The sequence below is a fragment of the Pteropus medius genome, unplaced genomic scaffold, assembly GCF_902729225.1.
Source record: "Pteropus medius unplaced genomic scaffold, Ma_sr-lr_union100, whole genome shotgun sequence".
NCBI classification, from domain to species: domain Eukaryota; kingdom Metazoa; phylum Chordata; class Mammalia; order Chiroptera; family Pteropodidae; genus Pteropus; species Pteropus medius.
Window position 1 is genome coordinate 3,234,296 of NW_024356249.1, and position 20,777 is coordinate 3,255,072.

Sequence of the window (20,777 nt, forward strand, 5' to 3'; positions counted from 1 at the left end):
ACTGTAAGTAAGTAACAGACCAGAAACAACAGTGTCTTAAACAAGAAGAGAGCTTTATTTTTTTTCCCACGTAAAGGACATCTGGAGGTCAGCAGTCCAGGACTGCAAGGGAGCTACACGTCTTCAGGTCCTAGCCTCTTTCTAGCTTATGTTCTGCCAGACAGCCAAACGTTTCCATCTTTCCATCTTCACATTTGTATCACAATCCGAGACGCCGAGATGCCCGCTGAAGCGCCAGCCGCCATGTGTCCATGATCCGGGAAGAGGCAGGAGGATGAAGGGAAGGGGCAAAAAGGGCTTTCTCAGAAGCACCCCCCACCTCCAGCATCCTCCACCTGCATCTCAGTGGCCACCCGATCAACAAGGTACAAGGGAGGCTTTGGATCGGGAAGGCAGCAAGCGATTCCTCCCACAGGCAGCTCGCACCGTTTTTATTTTCGGATGAAGAAATGGAGATAGAAGAAAGGAAGCAGTTCAGTCTCAATGTCACCAGGGCTAGTGACTTCCTTCCTTTCTCTCCCCCTCCCTCCCTCCCTTTCTTCCCTTCCCTTCTTCCTTCCTTCTCTCCATTATCCTTCCCTCCTTCCCTTCTTCCCTCCCTCGGTCCTTTTTTCCTTCTTTCCTTCCCATGTTGTTAATTTGGTGGGTATAAAATGATACCTAAGGGTTTTTTATTACTGTTTTTTGTCAGTTATTATAGAAGACGAACAAATTTCCAGTTTTGTTTACAATTTATATATCGTCTTGTGAATTGCCTACCCATATAATTTGCCCACTAATTTATTAAGATCTTAATTTTTTTCTCATAATTTGTGGTTTACGTCTACTACACGCTGTGTGTATATAAATGTATGTATTATATACATACATATTGGAAGAGACTGTTCAATACTAAATAGCCTTTTACTTAAGAGCTTTTAAATTATATTCTGTTATAGGAATATATTATAATTTTTTAGCCACTTCTGGTACACATTTAGATTATACCCAGTTTTCTTGTTCATATATATGTGTGTGTGTGTGTGTATGTATATAATATTTACATACATATTTGGACATGGTTTTTCTTATTCTTCTAATTTTTGAAATTGTGGTTAAAATCCACATAACATAAAATTTACCATTGTAACAATTTTAAAGTGAACAGTTCAGTGGCATTTAGTTGCACAGTGTCATGTGACCACCACTGTCACGTGGTCTTGTGCCAGGCCACCTTGCGGACTTCTGGCCAGTCAATTATTCCATTGTTTTCAAGTCAGGTGTCTAACCCTGACCCGATAGGTCATGGTCAGTGATGGGGGCAGAGGGGGGTGCACCTGTCACAGGCCTGCTTAGGGCAATGGCCTAGTAAGCACAGAGAGCAACATGTCAACTGCATGCTGGTTTGTTTTTCCAAAAACATTTCGTGGTTAAAAGGACCAGCCTTTCTAAAAACTCAAACAATGTGAAAGAAAGAGAAAAAAAAAACCCAAATTCTCCCTGCCACAGGTAATTCTTCACCCTTTTTCTCTTGGCCAAGTCCTGCTTGTCCCTCAGGCCTCAGTTTAGACTTGCATGTGGAAGGCTCCCCAGGTCTTGGGACTCATTAGAGTAGGGGTCCCCCTTATGTTGCTGGAGCAGCCCCTGCCCAACCCTGGGACCACAGCGTCCCTCCCTAGATGCCTTTATTCCCCGTTAGACTGTAAGTTCGGTGGGGGCAGGGACCCTTCCCCATTACATTCTATTGTCTGATGTCGTAGACGCATATATCTTTCACAGATATTTGTTGAAAGATAAAACACTGTTTTGGACAACATCTCTCCTGAAATCTCTGCGTTGGTATGTATTTAAATGAAAATTTATAAATTGGAATCATTAACTATGTGCATACACATTATGTATACATATGCATTATGTACTTATATATTGGGAAATACAGTTCAACACTAGCCTTCCTTTAAAAGCTTTTAAGTAGTATTCCGTTACAGGAATGTCTTATAATTTGTGTAGCCACTTCTCTACTGGCGTGCCTTTAGGTTGTACCCAGTTCTTTTGTTGTTAAAATAAGTGTGGTACTCTTTCTTATACCTGTATCATTGCCCACTCTTTGACTTCCTCACTAGGATGAATCCTAGGAGTGAAACTGCTTAGTCAACTTCCTTTCATCTGTTGTCTAATGGCCCTTGGAAAGGCAGCAATGGACACGTCCGCCAATTACACTGAGTATCATAGAGCTCTGAGGTTTTTGCAAGTCTGGTAGAGGAAATTGGTAACTTGCTTTAATCTGAAGACATGGTAACAAGTTAGGTTAAACATAATTTCACAGATTTATCAGCCACTAAACGTATCCTTTCGTGCGGTCCATCATGTCACGCCCCCTTTGCTGTTTCCTTCCAAATCTGCGGGGTTTTCGTTTCCAATTAGTCACTGTTCACATAGACTTCTGGATAAATATGGAAAGTGTTTTCCATATTTGAGATATTTCCATAGGTCAAACGCCTAGAACTGGAATTAACTAGTTGAGCAGAAACTAGTTTTTAAAGCTTCGGATACGTCATCCGGTTGCCGCAGGCTGTAGGCACACCTCTGAGATACTGGAAGTCTAGTTCCAGACCCCCGAAGTGATAATTTAATAATTGTAATAAAGCGAGTTGTTACCTTTTTACTGGTGGAGGGTCTTGCCTTCAGTTTGTGAAAAACAGGGCCTCCGTGGAGCACCATGAACCAAGGTATGCCAGTATTTAAAAGGCACAGGATACCTGTTTTGGGGGTGGAGACCAGGTAGGAATCATCATGTCAGAATCACCTGGTAAAAATTTTCAAGCCACCCATGTCACTCCACACCACCTCCTTTGGAGTCTGAGAATTACTGGTAAGGAAGGAAGCATATGGGCTTTGGGGCAGTGGTGTGCCAGTAAACGTTTAATAACAGGCTCCAGCGGGGAAAAAAGCGTGCCCAGATTTGTAGTGTTTGCAGATTTCCATGGGCGACTACTCCCACCGAGGCTGATTATTGTAAATTACCGATACGAGGTGATTGAATACGGAGTTGGAAAGAGATGTGTGCGGTCGGCCTCCAAGCCGTGGAAGCTGGCTGTGCACAACATGAGCACAGTTGGTGCCTGGCACGGCACACCTTCTGTCTCTTACACACGCGTTTGTACACGTTTCTGTTCATTCCCTTTGACCCACATTTCGGGCTCTCATTCCTGTGCCCCATAGGCAGCCACTGTCACTGAAATTTCATGTGTCTTTGTGCAACATAAAATGTGTTTTGAGATAGGTAGTTTTGTTTTACATGAGGGTTATTATATAGTTAGTGCCCTTTTCTTACTTAGTCATTCCCATAGTTATTTTTGTAATTCTAAGCAGTATACTTACAGCTTCAGTTCTCATACTGATCCTTTCGGTGGGATGCCTATTCATCCCTCCGTTTTTCTTGCTGACTCCCACCCCTCATCTTTGTCAGGTACAGTTTTACGGTCTCATTTTCAAGGGTGTTAATATTTTCATTCAGTTCTGAAACCACAAACAAGTCTGTGTATTTGACTCCAATGTTGACTCTAAACCTGAAAATGAATAAACCGCCCTTTAATTTTTTTTATGACCATGCAAATATTTCTCACTCAAGGACCAAGCGTCATATGCAGATTACATTTATTTCTGTAGAAGTCCAATGTGATGACCAAAAGGAATTCTCTTCCTTTATTTCGTCAGTCGCCAAAAACTATGCCACATTTTCATTTTCTTCATATTATGGACAGACAATAATATGAGTCTCTTCTTCAATGAAGAAAAATATGAAATCAAAACTGTGAAGCTCCCTTTATGGGATCAGCGATAATTCAAGAGAACTGTGAAGCAGTTGTCTTGGAAATAACAATGTTTACCAGGCCTTCTGTGATAAATCACTTATGTTGGCTGATAGAAGAAGTATGTAAGATACTTATGACCCATAGAGCGATCTAATTGGGTTAAAACACACATCAAATTAAAACTCGTTCTGCTCAATAGTGGCGGATTTCCTGGGTTTCTTTTCTTGTCACTCAATACAGAAAAACAAGGAGACTTACTGGAGATTGTTAAAATTGTAAAACATGTTTAGATTGTTATGAGTCACAAAATGTGACTGGTAGAAGAGATTGTGCTGAGTGAAGATCGAACTTATTGTTAAGCATTTTAGTTGTAACCGAATTTAAGATGAACTTATTGAGATTTAAAAAAATATATTTTCCCACCCAACTAAATTGTTTTTTTCTCCAGCACCATAAATGGCCAGAGTCACTTTGGGTTTTTAAGTCTGCTGCCGTGATTTGCATTGCTATTTTTTTAGGGAAAAAAAAAATTGATGTAATTTACATAAAGTAAAATTCACTATTTTTTTGTACATTATAAAGTGTATAATTCAGTGACTTTTAGTTTAGTCACAGGGTTGTGTGACTACTGCCACCATTTAATTCTCACTGAATGGTCTTGTTTTCATTTTTGGGTGTGGTAAATCTCTTAAAAGTTCATTTTCCCATCTAGAAACATGATAGAGCCAATTTTTAATGTGTACTGATGTCCTTTTATAATCAAAAAGTGATGATGCTGCTAACTATTATAAAAGTTACCAGATAAAGAATACCCCTCCAAAGGATGTTTGGGCAGTATTGGAAAAGGCACAGCAGAAATTCCGGGGCAGTCTGTCTTCATGACTTTCAGGCTCCCAGACGGGCTGGGAGACCAATTATTTTTACTTTTTTCACTCCGAAAATAACAACCTTTTATATTTTCCATGGTGCCTCTTGGGAAAAGGGATTTCATGGACTTACTTCTGAGCGTTCTTGATCTATCTGTCATCTGGGAATATCTGTGTCTCTGTGACGGTGTTGTAAGAAAACAGATAATATCTACATTGCAGTGTAGTTGTTTCTATGTGTATCATTGGTGTCCCCAACTAGATAAAAGAACTCCTTAGGGCAAGGAACATGACAGACGCCTCTTCAAAGTATCCACAGGGGCCCATGCAACACAAGGTGCAGAGCTGGCACTGGGCAAACGTTAATGACCTTGACGTGCTGCTGTCCAGCTGCTCTGTGGCTGTGTTTATGGCTCGGGGAAGGATCTTTGTTTGAGTTCTGACTCTGCTACTCACTAGGGATCTGATATTGGAAGAGTTATTTCAGATTCTCAGAACCTCATGTTTTGAACTATTTATTTTGAAAAGTGTTACACGACTTCAAAAGCAGAGGATAGTAAATGGGTCCATGTACCCACCATCCTCCTTCAGTAACTTTCAACACCCGGCCATTCTTTTTCATCTATATGCCCATCTCCTTCTTATATACCCGATTCCCACCCTACGAGAAAATTATTCTTAAGTGAATCCCAGACATATTTCATCTGTAAATATTTCAGTATCTATCTCTGAAATATAAGGATTCTTTCTTCTACCATAGCCATGAAATCAGTGTCACACCTAATGATGTCATCAGTAATTTCTTAACATCATCAAGCTTCCAAACTTTCTTACATTTTCCTTATTTTTGATCATCTTTCTTCCATTTCATTCTCTTAGTTATTGTTGCTATTTTCACAGTTGGTTTGTTTGAAAGAGGATCCAAACAAGATCAACTCATTTATTTGGTTGATTTGTCTATTTTCTTTTCGTCTGTAGGTTCTCTTTCTCTCTCTCTCTCTCTTTTTTTTTTTCTTGCCATTTGCTTGTTGAAGAAGGTGAGCTGTTTATGCTATAGAACTTCCACATTCTGGATTTTTCTTATTGCTCGCATATTTAACATGTTTCTTCATCCCTTGTATAAACTGGTAGGTGGGGTTAGAGGCTTAATCAGTTCAAGTTCAATTTTTTTTTATGAGAATACATCACAGGTGATGTTGTATACTTCCTATTGCATCTTATCAGGAGCCACAGAATATCTGATCATCATTCTCAGTAGCATGAGGATTTTTCAGATGTTATCAATCTTTTCTATCTCTAAGTAAAGCCATTCACCTAATAGTTTGTCAGCCATTGATGATCACTTCCTAGATCCATTATTTCATTAGAGATTCAAAATCATGACAATTTAATTCCATTTTTCATTCTGCATGTGTTAGCTGAAATTAAAGAATAATTTTCTGTTACCAACTGTTTGGTTACCCTAAAATACAATTTGTGTAAGAAGCAAAATGTTGACTAGTTTTCAGGATAGTGAATTGGTTTATTAGTATTCTCCAATGATGGTCAATGAGATATTCATTTTAGCAATATTTTAAACAGTGGATTTTGATACCTCTGATGTATTTCAATTCTTTAAAATCGTTATTTTTATTATATAAGATATATAATGAATTCATATTGACATTTCCAACCCAAAATTAGGATTATAAGATTTTTATGGAACTTCTTTGATTTTTATCTTTTTTTTCCTTACACTAAAAATCTTGGTTTCTAATATTAACATAATTATTTGCTTTATCCTACAACATGTACTAGTATCAAAATAATGATACCAATATTATTACTAACAGTGTAATTACTGAAAACAGATTAGGGTTTCTGTTTATCTCACTAGGGACATATAGTTAAATTACTGTGTCTTATAGTCATTTGAAAAAAAATTTTACTAACTTGATACTTGGCTTTCTTTGTTTTTTCTTTTGCTTTTTGGTGTTAAGAATCCTTTTTAGGGTTAAGTATAAAAAAAGAAGAGATAAAAAGGAGTGTTTCATGGATTTCTGTCAGTAGTAAATGAAAATAATATATGAGCACACTGGAACATATGGTTACACCGTAAAGCGTAGGATCTATGGAGATGTAAGGGCCAGCTATTGTGGTTATTTCTCTGTAGCAAAGCCCATCTTCACTCTCAGTCAAAGGATACTATTGGTCAGATTGTCAAGAGCTCACCTGGCCTCCTACTTAGGGTGGTTTACTAGCCACTGGGGCCCAGTTGTCTCATTTAGCCATTTAAAGAGTCATGTTTCAGATTCTTCATATGTAAAATGGTGATAAATTATAATTCTTACTTCACAGTTTATCTTTGAAGATTAAAGGAGAATATGCACTCAAATATATTTTTTTTCTTCCCTCCTTCGCTTCCATCAGGGATGTCATGTGGAAAATTTGAACCATTTTGAAGATGGCCAGCAAGCAGACGGAGCCGGTCACCATCATTAGCCTTCGGAAGTTGAGCCAGGGGTCCCCAGAGCCACAGCTGAAAGGTGAGATGATCTAGAAGTCTCCAGCCCTCAAGTCGCTGCTTAATTTTGCCCCTACCCCATGTTTACTAGTTTTCATAATAACGAATTGGTTTTCCAACATCCTTCAGAGCGAGCCATGATCCACACAGATTCCCTTCCCACAGATTCTGTTCCTTTCACTGTGTCTTTCCTCGTTAGAGCAAAAGACATTCACCGTGGAAGATGCCGTAGAGACCATCGGATTCGGACGTTTCCACATCGCCCTGTTTCTGATCATGGGCAGCACCGGGGTGAGTGCTCCTTGGAGATCATTTGAGTCTCCAAAGCGAATTCATTGCTGTACACGCAGAGTCTCCCTCTCGTCTCCAGCTCTGGGCTGTCCATGCGGGGTGGGGTCGCAAAGGGAGCGGGAATCCAGTGAAATAATTTTCATCTACCTTTGGCAGGTGTTCGGTTATGAGCAAATGAATGTCTATGTTCCATGTTCCGGAGATTCAGTACCCATTTAAAAAATGGTTTAAATTAAGCTACTGAGAAGAGAGGAGAAAACTCTGGTATTATTCTAAGTAAAACTAGACGTGGGTTCTCAAGCATTTTGTGTGTAAGAACCACCTGGTTCACCTGTAATTACAAATTTCCAGATCCTTTAAGGGCCCCGATGAAGGTTTGTTATTTACCATCGAAAGAAAGAAAGAAGAGTGACAGCTCAGTCCCAGGGGCTTTTACACACAATGGGATGTTCTTGGAAACCACTGCTGTTTCCTGCTTTTGTATGTGGGGTGAGAATCTGTTCAGAACCCCATACTGAGATGCATAGTGATCCCCAGCATCACAAGTGAATGTGTCATAAGCCTGGGGACCATTTCAAAATGTTCAAGTGATAAATGTTACATCAATAAGTGCCAAAGTTCTACTATGCTGCTTTATCCAACTAGCAGTGCTGACTGGGTATACAACAGGTGCTTCCTAAATGGAGGGGAAGGAAGAGGTTAGTGTACTCGATGGATGATAAACAGGTGGATGATAAACAGGGAAGAAGTGAGGACAAGCTAGCACTTACACACGGTGTTTTCTCTCCTTTTTAAGGTTGCTGAGGCCATGGAGATCATGTTAATAGCGGTTGTGTCTCCAGTCATCCGCTGTGAATGGCAGCTGGAGAACTGGCAGGTGGCATTAGTGACCACGGTGAGTGCTGCAAATGAGCCAACTGAGGACTCAGGGCTTCTGCTCCCCTCCCCCATCCCACAGGGCTGAGAGCCGGAGGAAACCTCACCACTTGGTGTTGCTGGCCTCCACAGCTCATGGGTTTGCAGGCCTGAACTGGCATTTGAGGCTTTTTTCCTCTTTTTCTCTTCCCTTGGAGAGCCTTGAATTGCTTATTTTCCAGCTCCTAGCAAAAGATCCAAAGAAATAAGTGCAAATCAGAGAAAGTAACTATTATGCCCTGGGTTAGTTATGGTTTAACTATTAACTATTAGTTCAGATCACTAAGAGGCTACTAAATTGAACCAGTGACCTAACCAATCACCAAATCACTCATTGAATTGTTTGTTACACATTCAACTTTTCTCAGAGACCATTATGAATAACCTTATAAATTGCACACCAAATTTTGCTGCAAAGCAGGATTACTGATATTACCTCTCATTCTTTCCAAAGTTATTAATGAAGTCCAGGTGATTGCTAGCAGACTCTGTGTGCATGTGTGTGCGTGTGTGTTGCAGGGAGTAGAAGCACTTCCATGTCACTTAACTAGAGAGCGAGGAAGGGGGAACAGTCAAGGTTGCAGAGACAGGCGGGGGCCGGAAGCATCTTGGAGTCTGTGCACAGACCCCCGTCTGTAGGCCACAGTGGCCACTGTGCCCACCTTGGGCCAAAGCGCGCAAGCCTCCAAGCAGAACAGTTCACACAAATACATGTGACAGATTTTCAAATTACCATTTTGTATAACAAAAAATTTTACGTAGATGCACTATTGACATCATAGCCATTATGTATTTCTCATCAAATGAATTTTAATGTACATTTTCTATCATGCAGAGCTCTGTTAAATCTTTTTAAAAAAATCTTATAAGAGGCTCGTCATGCATAAAAATGTTGGAAGCCACACTGTAGGCAATGGAGAGCCATTGAAGGGGTTTAAAGAGAGACATGCCCAGTTTTCCAAGAACCCCGAGGAGATGAGGTTGGAGGGAGGGTTAATGGGGGGCTGTGGTGGCGGTGGAGAGGCAGAGTTTGTGGAGGTGAAAGCATGTAGCAGGTGACGGTGGTTGCGTCGGCCACGGAAGTCAAAGATGCTTGGAGCAGGTGAGGCTTGGAGCGTTGCTGTACGTGGGTGTCGGAGCTGGTTTTCACGGAGGTGGGACTTAATAGGGAGCACTGTGAGCCAGGTGTCAACATCCTTACCGAAAGAGGGGAGTGTCTGGGGGGCAGGCATGGTGACGGTAGAGCGCGACAGAGTCAGGTGGAGAAGGCGGCATTGAAGGGAGGTGGGGAAGACCCTGTAAGAGCGTGGGAGTTGTGGTCTGAATCTGGTGGAGAACGCTGGACATTTCCCCTCGACCCCCAGCCTTCTGGGGTTTGTGGACAGGAGCCCGCGCTGCGGGAGGCTGCAGGCGAGAGGTGTCCCTGCCTCTCACTCACTGCCTTGACCACGTTCCACAGCGTTATGAGGACTGTGAAGTCGCTGGACAAATGGAATTTTTCAGTTCCATCATAGTCTCGTGGGACCACTCTCATGGGTCCAAAATGTCGTTATGAGGCACATGGAATCAAAAATTACCCAACTCCTTCCCAAAAGGGAAAGGTGAACTAATATTTTCTGTGTCATCTGTGTTAGGTCCCAGGAAAAGCTCCCCCTCGCTCAGGGAGGTGACCTGAGTTCTCTCAGGGGACGTATGTTATGTGCCCAGCTGTGTTTCTTTTTGTGTCTTAGAGGCCAGGAAATTTGTAGCCCAGTTTAATGTTCAATCGCAGCAGCAAATGTACAAATCTGCTGAGGGGTGGAAAACGTTTTATTCTACCTTTCCACGTTCTTCAGCTCGTCTAATAATCCAGTTAACGTAAATCCGATTAACAGGAGGAAAACATTTAATTTTGCACATACAGGAGCCCCATAAGAATATGAGACCCAAGGACAAGTCGAGCATTTGAGGCTTAAATACATACCATCTTGAGCTAAGGGGTGGGCGAGGGGCCTGGCCTTCACAGGGGAGAAGGCTAAGAAGAACAGATGTTTGATAATTAGAGGCTCGCCTTGCCATACAGAGAGGAAAGTGAAATAAAACTTATCTCTGGTAATAGTGCTCTCTGAGCCAGCCCCCACATCTGAATTCTTTTAGGTAGTTAAGGGAGAGGTAAAAGATGTGTTTTATTTTGTTTTGTTTGGAGACCGCTTGGTCTTGATGGCCTTCAGCTCAAAATAATCCACATGCCAAAGTGGCATATTTTGGGGTCACGTATCATCCTCCCCTTCATCGCCCTTATTCTCTAGCTCCATTTCCCTCTTTAAAATTCCTCTATTATAATAGTTGCACTTGTTCTTTTTTCTGTTTTGTTTTGTTATGTTTTGTTTTTTAAAAAGCTCTAATACTTTTAGGTAAGAGAGAGAATATAAATAAAAATAACCAAAGCTCTTACTTGGGCTTGTAATTAAGTGACTCAGCTGGTTTTTTGTTTTCTTCTAGGTACAAAATACAGTTGCAATTTAGAAAAGCATTCCTGTCGATCCTTGTGCTGCTAGGGTGAATGCTGTAGTGTGATGTGTAATTGTAAGTGGGGCACACCCGGTTGGTTTGCAAGCGTGCACGTCTTCATTCTTGAGAATGTGGCATCTGTCACTGCCAGGAAATTACATCACATGGTACAGTTTCTGTGCTTATAGCTGACATTTTATTGGCTGCATTTATGTAGTTCCAATGACACCAAAAGAGGCTCCTCGGTGTCCGCAGTAACATGGCTTCCTTGTGAGGTGGGTCACAGCTCAGAAGATTCTTCTCTAGGTACTTAGACTCACCCAGGTGTGACTGTTTCCTGCTCCAAGTTCCTCACTTTTAGTCTCTGTCATCCTCATTCTGGCTGTGAGTCCCATCCCTGAGCTCACTGGCCACAACCTCGCTACCAGGAGACGCCCAGGTGGAAGAGCAAAGAGGTGACATTTTAAGCGTCTCCCAGGCTTCCTGACCCCCAGCTACAGCTCCACCTTCTGGACAGCCTGGCCCAAGCAGGTGTTAACTGAGTAAACTGAAGGGCTGTGGGCAAATTGCATCCCACACATTGTAAGACTAAGAGAGTTAGTGCTGAAGAAACAAAACTTTGTGTGCATGCACATCAGAAACGGCAGGGTCATTTTTTTAAAATTTTTATAAGAGTTTATTTGATCCAAATTGATGACATATGCTGGGGAGTAAGACCTTAAATACTTCTAAGAAGGGTCATTTTTGCACTAAGGAAAAAAAGTACCTGTGAAAAAGAGCAGACTCTCCAAAGGGAGGGAGAAGAGGAAGTAGGAAGTGGGGTGTGTCTATTCAATCTTCCAAACAAGATTACAGAATTCACAAGTTTTAAGGTTCACATAAGCTTTAAATCATGGCTTATTTTCCAGGCAAGCTGAATAGTAAATAAGTGAACCGTAGGAAAGTCATTTTTTTAAAACATTGAATGGAAAGAAAACACAAAGAATTTGCCATTTATGGGAGAGAACAGAGTACAATTTAAATTTAATCTTATTTCCTTCACTTTTATTAACAGCTGATTTTAATCCAGTTACAATTTGGTCTATTAACACAGCACAGCATCTCAAGAAAACAAAAGTATTTTGCCCTTGGTAGTTTGTCTATTGTTTCCTTTTACATAAGCCGGTAAAAAAGAAAAAAATATTAGTTCGTCCTCCCCTTTTGGGAAGGAGTTTGGTCATTTGGGGTTCCACGATAGCCATGTGCCTCCTAACGACATTTTGGACCAATGAGAGCGGTCCCATAAGACTATAAAGGAGCTGAAAACTTCCAGCTGCCCAGTGACTTCACAGTCCTCACGACGTTGTGTAACGTGTTCCTCGCGTGTTTGTGGTGACGCTGGTGTCAACAAACCTACTGTGCCACCAGCCGCATAAAAGCACAGCACATATGGCTGTGTGCAGCACGTAATACTTGATAATGGTGACACACGACTGTTACTGGTTTATGCATGTACTATGTATACTACTTATCGTTATTTTAGAGAGTATTCTTTCTATTTATTAAAAGGAACTTTGCCGGATGACGGTCTGCGTGGTGTGCTGGCAGCAACCTTGTAGGTCGCGGGTTTACCGCGTCTCTCGATTGCATCACACTCCCTCGTGCTTGATTTAATCTCGCGTTGTTTGGGAAAGTGCCGCGCAGGCTTGTCGCCTGGGAGCAGTAGACCACGCCATACAGCCTGGGCGCGTAGTAGGCTCTGCCCTCTAGGTTTGTGTAACATACTCTGTGATGTTCGCATGATGACGAAATCACCTGTCGATGCGTATCGCAGAATGTGTCACCACTGTTAAGCAGAGCATGGCTGTAGAAAATTAATTTCAGGGGAACCCAAATTTTGGGGTTCGCCAACTGATATAATTTTTTTTTTAAATTGAGTGGCTGACATGTAGTTGACATTAAAAACGTATATATATTTGACATGTAAGGTCATTAGAAGAAGAGAAGGAGGCAGAAAATCTTCTCATCGACCACCATCATCTTTCAAAAAAAAAAGGCACATTACCACCAACAGCCAGAAAGAAAATCATTCCCGAAGAAAGGAGCCCTTCGTATTTAATAAATTTAGACTTATACAAAAATGTATCACGTTTTTCTTATTTTTACCATTTTGCTGAGGACTGACTGGATTTTGTTATGGTGCAAAGTCGATCCCGGGTCTGGCATTTAGAAAACACTGGCTTCCCCCCCTCGCCCCCTGCTTCCCTTCAACTCTGTCTTAGAAAGTACAGTGCACAGAGGAAAAGCATGGCTTTTTTGGTTCAAGAATAGAGATGATAGTTTATTTTTTAAAAAATAGTTCCCTGAGGAGGAAATGCGTTTGCGTTTTCCTTATGACGAGTAAGGAAGAAAGAGATAAAAAGAGAAAGCAAAGCAGGCAGCAGAGAGAAACAGTTTTTTCACCGAAAGTGTTAGAAATGACAGCTAACGCCTTTCCTTTGATTATCCTGGAAGCAATCACTCAGATCTTACTAGAAAGGAAAGCAAGTGAAGCTTGGAACTGCTGAAGGAAGAAAAATAAGTTGCTGGAAGGCATAGACATCAGATTACAGCTCAGGCTGAGTTAAAATGCTGGTATCTTCTCCCGGTTCTTGAATTTTATCAGGGTAGGAAGGACAAGCCATTGTGAGAATAAGGAAAAGAGATAGGTTTATATTAGTTTTGAAGAGTGTTTCTAAATGAATGATTGGTTTTGATGTTTGTTCAGTTTGTGTTGACCCGTAATTACTTAAAGGAGACTGCTTCTAGAAGTTTCGACTTGTGTGTGGTATTAGGCAGAGCATGGAAGAAGTTTTCTAATTATTAAAATGGAAATTCACAGTTACATGTTTGAGAGGATCCAATGCCATCATCTTCGCCTGGAGGGAAAGCAGTTACCTGTTCTTCTGGCCTGTTTCCACCTGGTAGCAGTATGGGGTCAGCCAGCAAGAAGCATCAGCCTCTAAAGCCCTGAACATGCTAAACAGGAGTCAGGGGAGAACTTTGTGAAAACCTGTTCTTCAATTTCCACCCTTTCCTAGTTTACATGTAGTTAAGACAGACGAAAGCTTAATGCGGTCAATTAGCAAATTATAACAACTCTGCTCAGAGGATAATTTTTTTCTCACCCCCACATCCAGATGGTGTTTTTCGGCTACATGATATTCAGCATCCTCTTTGGCCTCCTGGCTGACAGATATGGCCGCTGGAAGGTAGGTGGGCCTTGAAGGATGATTTGGAATTTTCTTTCGTGTGTTCTTTTGTGGCCATGTCACCACTGCCTCTCTTTAGTGGACATTTCTCGATCGATACCCAAGATAGAAAGCGTGGAAATGGCCTTCTCTGACATCACATGCCTGAATTCCTGGCTTGTCTTCCTGCTTTCTCATCTTTCCTGAAGTACCTGTCCCCATACGTGGTCACGCACAGTCCAGGTACAGAGTTGATGGAGGTGCATAGTTAGAACATTATCAGAATATGGAAACGTGCATATATAAACATAAGCAGCTTCGCATTCGTTAATTTTGGTAAAACTTTGAAACTAAGCCACGTGCTCATGGTCACACACCTGCTGAGATTAAACATCAAGAGATAAATCTATGACTTTGGATTATAAACCCAGATCTCTCTTCTTTTCTTGTCTGATTTCTCATGGGGAAGGCCTCTCTAAGCATAAACACAAAGGGAGAAGCCCCAAAGGAAACATTAATAGAGTTGGCTGTATGTTTCGAAGTACACGAAATAAACATCATAGACTCTTATAAATTAATATGAAAACTGAGTATCTCAAAAAAAAAATGTAAAGAGCACAACAAAGGCATCATACAGAAGAAGTACAAAAGGTTAAGGAACCTTGAAAAACATTCAGTCACAGGAATTATCAAAAGCAAAACTATGCAGCATCAATGAAAAGAAAAACTGGATCTCTATAAATTTAAGAAAGAGTTTTATTTGGGTCTTACTGAGGGCTATGGCCTGAGAACAAAGCTTCAAGAAGCCTTCAAACAGAGCTGCAACTTTGGAGAAGCAAGAGGTGCTCGTATAGGCAGAAAAGTAAGCAAAAGCACGTTTGTTGCGTCAGAAGTCTCAGGTAGGGTGCATAAGTTTTAACGATTAACAGTTTTGCATCAGATGGAAGGGACGCGTAGGGAGGCGAGGTCGGGTGTTGGGAGGAGGAGTGTTGAGGAAAGATAAGCTTGGCTCTGCAAGCAGTTAAATTGCCTCAGGACTGTTTGAGATGCATTTGTATGTGGATATTGAAAGAACAGGCACTGTCTTCTGTGATCATTGACCTTTAGGTGTGAAATTCTGCAGGTGTAGCGGCTGACCACCATGGCGTGTGTCTTAGTGAGGAAGTTAGGGAGGTTCTCGTACCCCCTGGGTTTCTCAGTTAGCCAGACTAACTTTAGCGCTCTTTCCTCAGGAGCAAGATAACATTTTTTTTTTCCTTATCAGATCCATTTCCAACATTAAATCTATAAGGAATTTTTCTTAAAGAAACCTGGCAGTATATAGATGACTTCACATACTATTGGTATAGTTTTTCTGACCATCGGTTTGGCAATACGATATTCTCAAAAACCTTGAGAATATCCGTCTACCTCATCTGATAATTTTTATTCCAGAAATCTAACTTGTTTTAATCATCAGAGAACCACAAAGATTTATGCACAGATATCATCACAGATCATTTAATAGAAAATGTGAAACTACCTCAACATTCAACAGTAAAGGTTTATGCATTACGTTACATGTATTATAGTATACCTTTCCAGTGGAATGTTTTGCAGCGTTAAAAATATGTTTTCTCTTTCAAACAGGCAAAATAGGATAAAATCATGTTAACAGTATTTTCTCTGGGTTAGAGAATCAGGGGTGATTTAAATATTTTAATTTCTTTTTCTTTTTTCTTCCATATTTTCTCCTACGAACTGGAATTATTCTTACAATTAGAGAAAAAAGCAAATACCTTAAATTTTCTCCTTATATCCATTCCGACACAGTGCTTCCGAGGGGCAGGGAGGGCAAGGATTCGCATTCTCAATGCAGTTGGGGAATTTTGAAGAATGTTCTAAACGCAGAATTGTGAATGAAAAAGTGGCCGTGTAATAAATCTGACAAGTCCAGTGACCGAAAGTAACCTCACAGGGTGACCTGGTCCGAAATTCCTAACTGGGCAGTTTAGTTCTAAGCCTCAGGCCTAGAACTTTTTCAATAAAAGGTTTATGTTCTCCTTAAGCCCTATGTGTTCTCTGGCATCTAGGTTAACATACTTTTGAAATGCCCGAGGGATTCTCTTTTCCGGACCCCTCAAAGGAACCACCCTCGAAGGGGGTCGTGATCGTGTTGCTTATATACCACCCCTTTTACTGTAAATGTTAAACATTAACTGCCCTGTGCCCACTAATGTGAAGGAAGTATGTCTCTCTCCATTTTACTTTTCATCCAATCATAGCGATTTCCCCGCCTTGCTCTCTCCCACCTTCTTGTCATCTCACATTCTCTCCTTGACCCCCAAAGCATAAAAGAACTGCAAAACTTTCATTCTCCTGAGCATTTTAGATCTTGCTCCCCGCATGTCGTCAGTTTGGCTCAGATAAACTCTTAAGCAAATTCTCTCCAGGTTTAGACGTTTCTTAACGTCCACAGAATGCCAGGCTTTCAGACTCCAGAATGTCGTGGATTGTATTGTCTGAGGACTGTGAGAGACCGGTGAGCTTACTGTAGGTTAGTTAGCTCCTCAGAGGAGCAAGTTATCTGGATGGAAATGAGAAATCACCTTCAGAAGTTAGATTTTCTCCCCTACCTTCCACGGAGGCAGGTCCCATTAATAAGTCTCCTTTCGTTGCTTCAGATTTTGCTCATCTCATTCCTGTGGGGAGCCTACTTCTCCTTGCTGACCTCTTTCTCTCCCTCGTACATCTGGTTTGTCTTCCTGCGGACGATGGTTGGCTGCGGCGTGTCTGGCCATGCACAAGGGTAAAGACTTCATTGGTGGGGAGGGGACCCCCGAGGGAGATATATGTACACCTCCCCACACACACTGGTTAATGGATTAATAGCATAAATAAGTTGCACATTTATAAACTTCCCTCGTGCTAATTATTTTTGAGCTTTTCTTAAAGTGATGGCTGCCTATTCCGCTAGGAGCTATTTGCTCACCGAAACGGTGTTTGACGGTGAGGCTAGCAGACTGCTGGATTGAGCATTTTTATTCCTAAGGCTAACCATTATTTTTAAGATGGATACCATTTTGTCAGACTAAATGCTAACAAAAAGTACCCTGTGTGGTCTATAACAAAAATGTCAATCCAAACACAGTCTGTTCATTTCTTAGGAATCTGTTGGAAGAGTTGAGTCTGACCATAAGCACCTCTAACATTCAGGAATAACCATTTTAAAGTGCCCTCGTCCTCTAGCTTAAGGCTGTGTCAAAGTAAATTTGCAAAGCCGGGTGAGATGTATTGAAAGAGACATACTGCTACGTGTCTTTCTTCTGCCCTTGGATAAGCGTGCAATATCTTATTGCACGTGGGCTGTTGTGTGTGTGAGTGTGAAAGGTGTGTTGCTAAATTTTCAGCAACTTGGAAGCCTCCCTTCAATTTGCAGGTCTCCTCAGGCTGTTCTCTCCTGGGTGCCTTGGAACAAGGTCCCTTAGAAAACATTAGGAGATGACAAGCACCTAATTGTTACTTTAATGCGTTAGGGGAAAATTGTTCTTCCCTGAAGCATAAGCCAAGCATCACTCTGAGCTTCAGAGCCCTGAAGGAGTAGAAGTTTAGGTATGATTTTAAAACCCCCCTCAGGGGGGCAGCCCAATAGATATGTTAAAAACCCCAAACCCTTGCTCATAACTACAAGAGGGAAGAGCCATTAGAAAACTGATGGAATACGAGTCTGTTTATTCTTCTGGTCACAAAATTAATATTTTCTTAACTAGAAATCTGTGTTTTGGTCGTCATTAGTTGGGAGAACCACCTGCTGTTGGTTGTATTTTAATTTCCCAAGTACGTTTTAGAAAAGAGAATCAGGCTTGGGAAAACACTTTGCCAACATTTGTCTTGGCAAAAGAGATAAGACTCATGTCTCTTAAATAGTAGGAGATAACTTTGGGACTAAATAACTTTGACTTCCAATAATGCTGGGAAAGAAAATGTTCCAATAACATTGGGAATAAAAATGTAAACAGAAGAGCAGTTGTAAGTTTACTTTTTGTTCTCTTAGATGTGGATGTTAACCTAAAAATAGCCATAGTGAGAGGCCGCAAACGTTTATTTTAGCCAAACGCTAGTTATTTGGGAAGCACTGATTCAGGCAGAAATCCAAACAGTGTTCCAATTAGGAGGTGGAAGCAACAGGTATTTATGAGACAGGGAAGGGGAATAATGACATGAATAGAAGGAAGGAATTCCTGTGGGAGCAGGTAAGCTAACACAGTGACTAATTCTAAAGAATGACTTTAATTCTCAGGCATAACATCTACTTCCCTGTTATCTTTGCAAACAGTTGTTTGGAATATGGTGCTGCTTCAGGCACAGCCCAAACGTCGTTTTGCACAATTTTGATATTCCAAGGTTTGAGGAATAGGACAGGCAAGGCGGTTCCTCTGGGATGGCAGCTCCAATTCCATTTTTAAGTGGCTCCCTTTATATTAATTTTTACAGCTGTAACAATTACATTTTGCTGTGTGATCGTCTAGGAAAAACTCTTCTGTTTTCCTCTAGTGCTCACAGTCACTGCTTCTGACCATACTTCACTTCTGACACCAGCGGTGTGGAATTTTTTTCCCCCACACCAACCAATTCTCCGACACCAGCTGCATGTCCTACAGTTCCGTTCTGACCTTGGCCAGAGTTAGTGCAGATTTCACAGGTTAAAGGTCCAGTTCCACAGGACTGCCCGCCCCACCCCACCACTTGCAAATAGTACCCCACAACTTCTGTCCAACTCGACTGCAAATCAGAAGTTCCCACAAAACCCCTCCTTGGGTTCAAGAATTTGCTAGAGTGGCTGATAGAACCCAGGAAAACAATTTACTTACAACTGCAAAAGGGTTATTTATTACAAAGGATATTTGAAAGGATATAAATGAACAGCCAAATGAAGGGAGAACGTAGAGCAAGGTCCAGAGGTGTCCTGAGCGCAGGAGCATCTAGCCCTGCAGAGCTGGGATGCACCACCTCCAGGCACATAGTGTGTTATTCACCGGCCTGCAGGCTCTTTGCCATACTTCAGAGACGTTCTGTGGAGGCTTCATCACATAGGCATGATGGATATTAACTCACTTTCCAGTCCCTCTCCTCTCTCTGGAGGATGGGGTAGGACTGAATGTTTTAAGTTTCTAATCATAGCTTGGTCTTTCTAGTGACCATCCCCCATCCTGAATCACACCGAAGGGCATCTGATTAGAACAAAAGATGGTCCTGTCACCTAGGAAATTTTAAGTGCTCTGCATAAGGAGACCAGGGTCCAAGACCAAATATTAGCAGGAACCGGGGCTCGGAACAATATATTTGCTCCTTACCATTTCACAGTGATGAATGTCTGTGATTTTAAATTCTTTATCTCTGTGACAAGAAAAATTTGATTGTTAAAAAAAAAAAGTCATTTAATTTTATAAAAAAACATTATTGTGTCCCCCCACTCCCCACTTCTCGTTTAGGCTAATCATAAAGACTGAATTTCTGCCTACAAAATATCGAGGCTATATGCTCCCCCTGTCTCAGGTAAGGCAAATACGCATCTATCCAGTCTTTTGATCCTGTAGCATATGATGTGCATGGTTTTCCTGCTGCTGGCTGACTGTTCTTGGATTAGCACACTGCCTGTCGCTTGGTACCAACCAAAGAGCTTGACACCAGAGCCGGTCCTTAGGTTTTCTGAGCCAAGACTCTGTCATGCCACAGCAGCACTTAGAACACAGTGACCCGCTTCTCAGTACCCAGGAAGCATCGCAATGGCTGGTTTCACTGGAAAGGCAGAAGCCCAGGAATGTGTGTGGGATGAGCTTTCTCTCTGGAAGGACACCCACCGCCCCTTGTAGAGTGTCCCACCTCCCTTCCAAGAATATCGGTGTCTGCAAGTCCATAATTGGCCCGCGCCTGTGAGAACACGCCATATTGCCTCCTCCCAGATGAGCCATTCAACCAGCAGAGAAGGCTGGAATGGCCCCACGCCTTCCTCAGACCTTGCTGGCCAATGACTAGAGGTTTTGCATCCAGAAGCTATGTCAGTCTGGGTGCCCTTGTGCTACCATCTTTGGTGCCATTATTATCCAAAAACCCTGACTTTCAGAGAGCCCAGAAAAAAGACAACCCTTCCCACTGAACCATTATATATTTGGCAATAAAGCAACAGGAGAATATTTTCAAATTTGTTTTGAATTTTTCTGAAATTTAAGCAGCAACAACAACAAAAACTTAGACTCTAACAAACACTGAATAACTCTTTACGTTCCTCCCAGATTTCTTCTCCTGATCTTTGCTGGACAGGTGCACACACTTTTAATGCTCAGGGGTCAGATTTCACATTTAGCGTTAGTTAATTGGCATGGTCTTGCTCGAGCTCATCTGTGGACGTTTCCTCTCCTATCTGCCACTTGTTCCTTGGCCTGCTCCCTGCTTATGTCTTCTTGCTGGTCTTCCTTTCCATGTCTCCTTGGGTTATCTAATTTACTCCAATGGTTTTAGCTATCTATGGGCCTGTGGCCCTCAAAATCTTCATCTACAACCGAGAGCACCTCCTGGAACTTCAGACCCAGGTAGCCGACTACCTGGTAGCTACTTGAATATCCTGCAGGCTCAAATACAACATTCATAGAACGAATTTCTTCATCTTCCTCTGAAGACTCTTATTCAGATGTTTCCACTTTCAGTTAATAGCAAACACTATCCCGTCAGT

The 20,777-nt window shown here is 41.6% G+C and overlaps 1 protein-coding gene across 3 annotated transcripts in view; it reads left to right on the plus strand.

Moving 5' to 3' along the window:
* Positions 1 to 20,777, plus strand: part of SVOPL (SVOP like) — a 56,301-nt gene that overhangs the window by 2,963 nt on the left and 32,561 nt on the right. For all 3 annotated transcript variants that reach the window (XM_039860739.1, XM_039860740.1, XM_039860738.1), the window contains exons 2-7: positions 7,070 to 7,185; positions 7,363 to 7,454; positions 8,251 to 8,349; positions 14,018 to 14,089; positions 16,732 to 16,856; positions 19,540 to 19,603. In XM_039860739.1, the coding sequence (XP_039716673.1) occupies positions 7,104 to 7,185; positions 7,363 to 7,454; positions 8,251 to 8,349; positions 14,018 to 14,089; positions 16,732 to 16,856; positions 19,540 to 19,603 (534 nt within the window). In that variant the 5' untranslated portion in view covers positions 7,070 to 7,103. The remainder of the gene's footprint in view (positions 1 to 7,069; positions 7,186 to 7,362; positions 7,455 to 8,250; positions 8,350 to 14,017; positions 14,090 to 16,731; positions 16,857 to 19,539; positions 19,604 to 20,777) is intronic.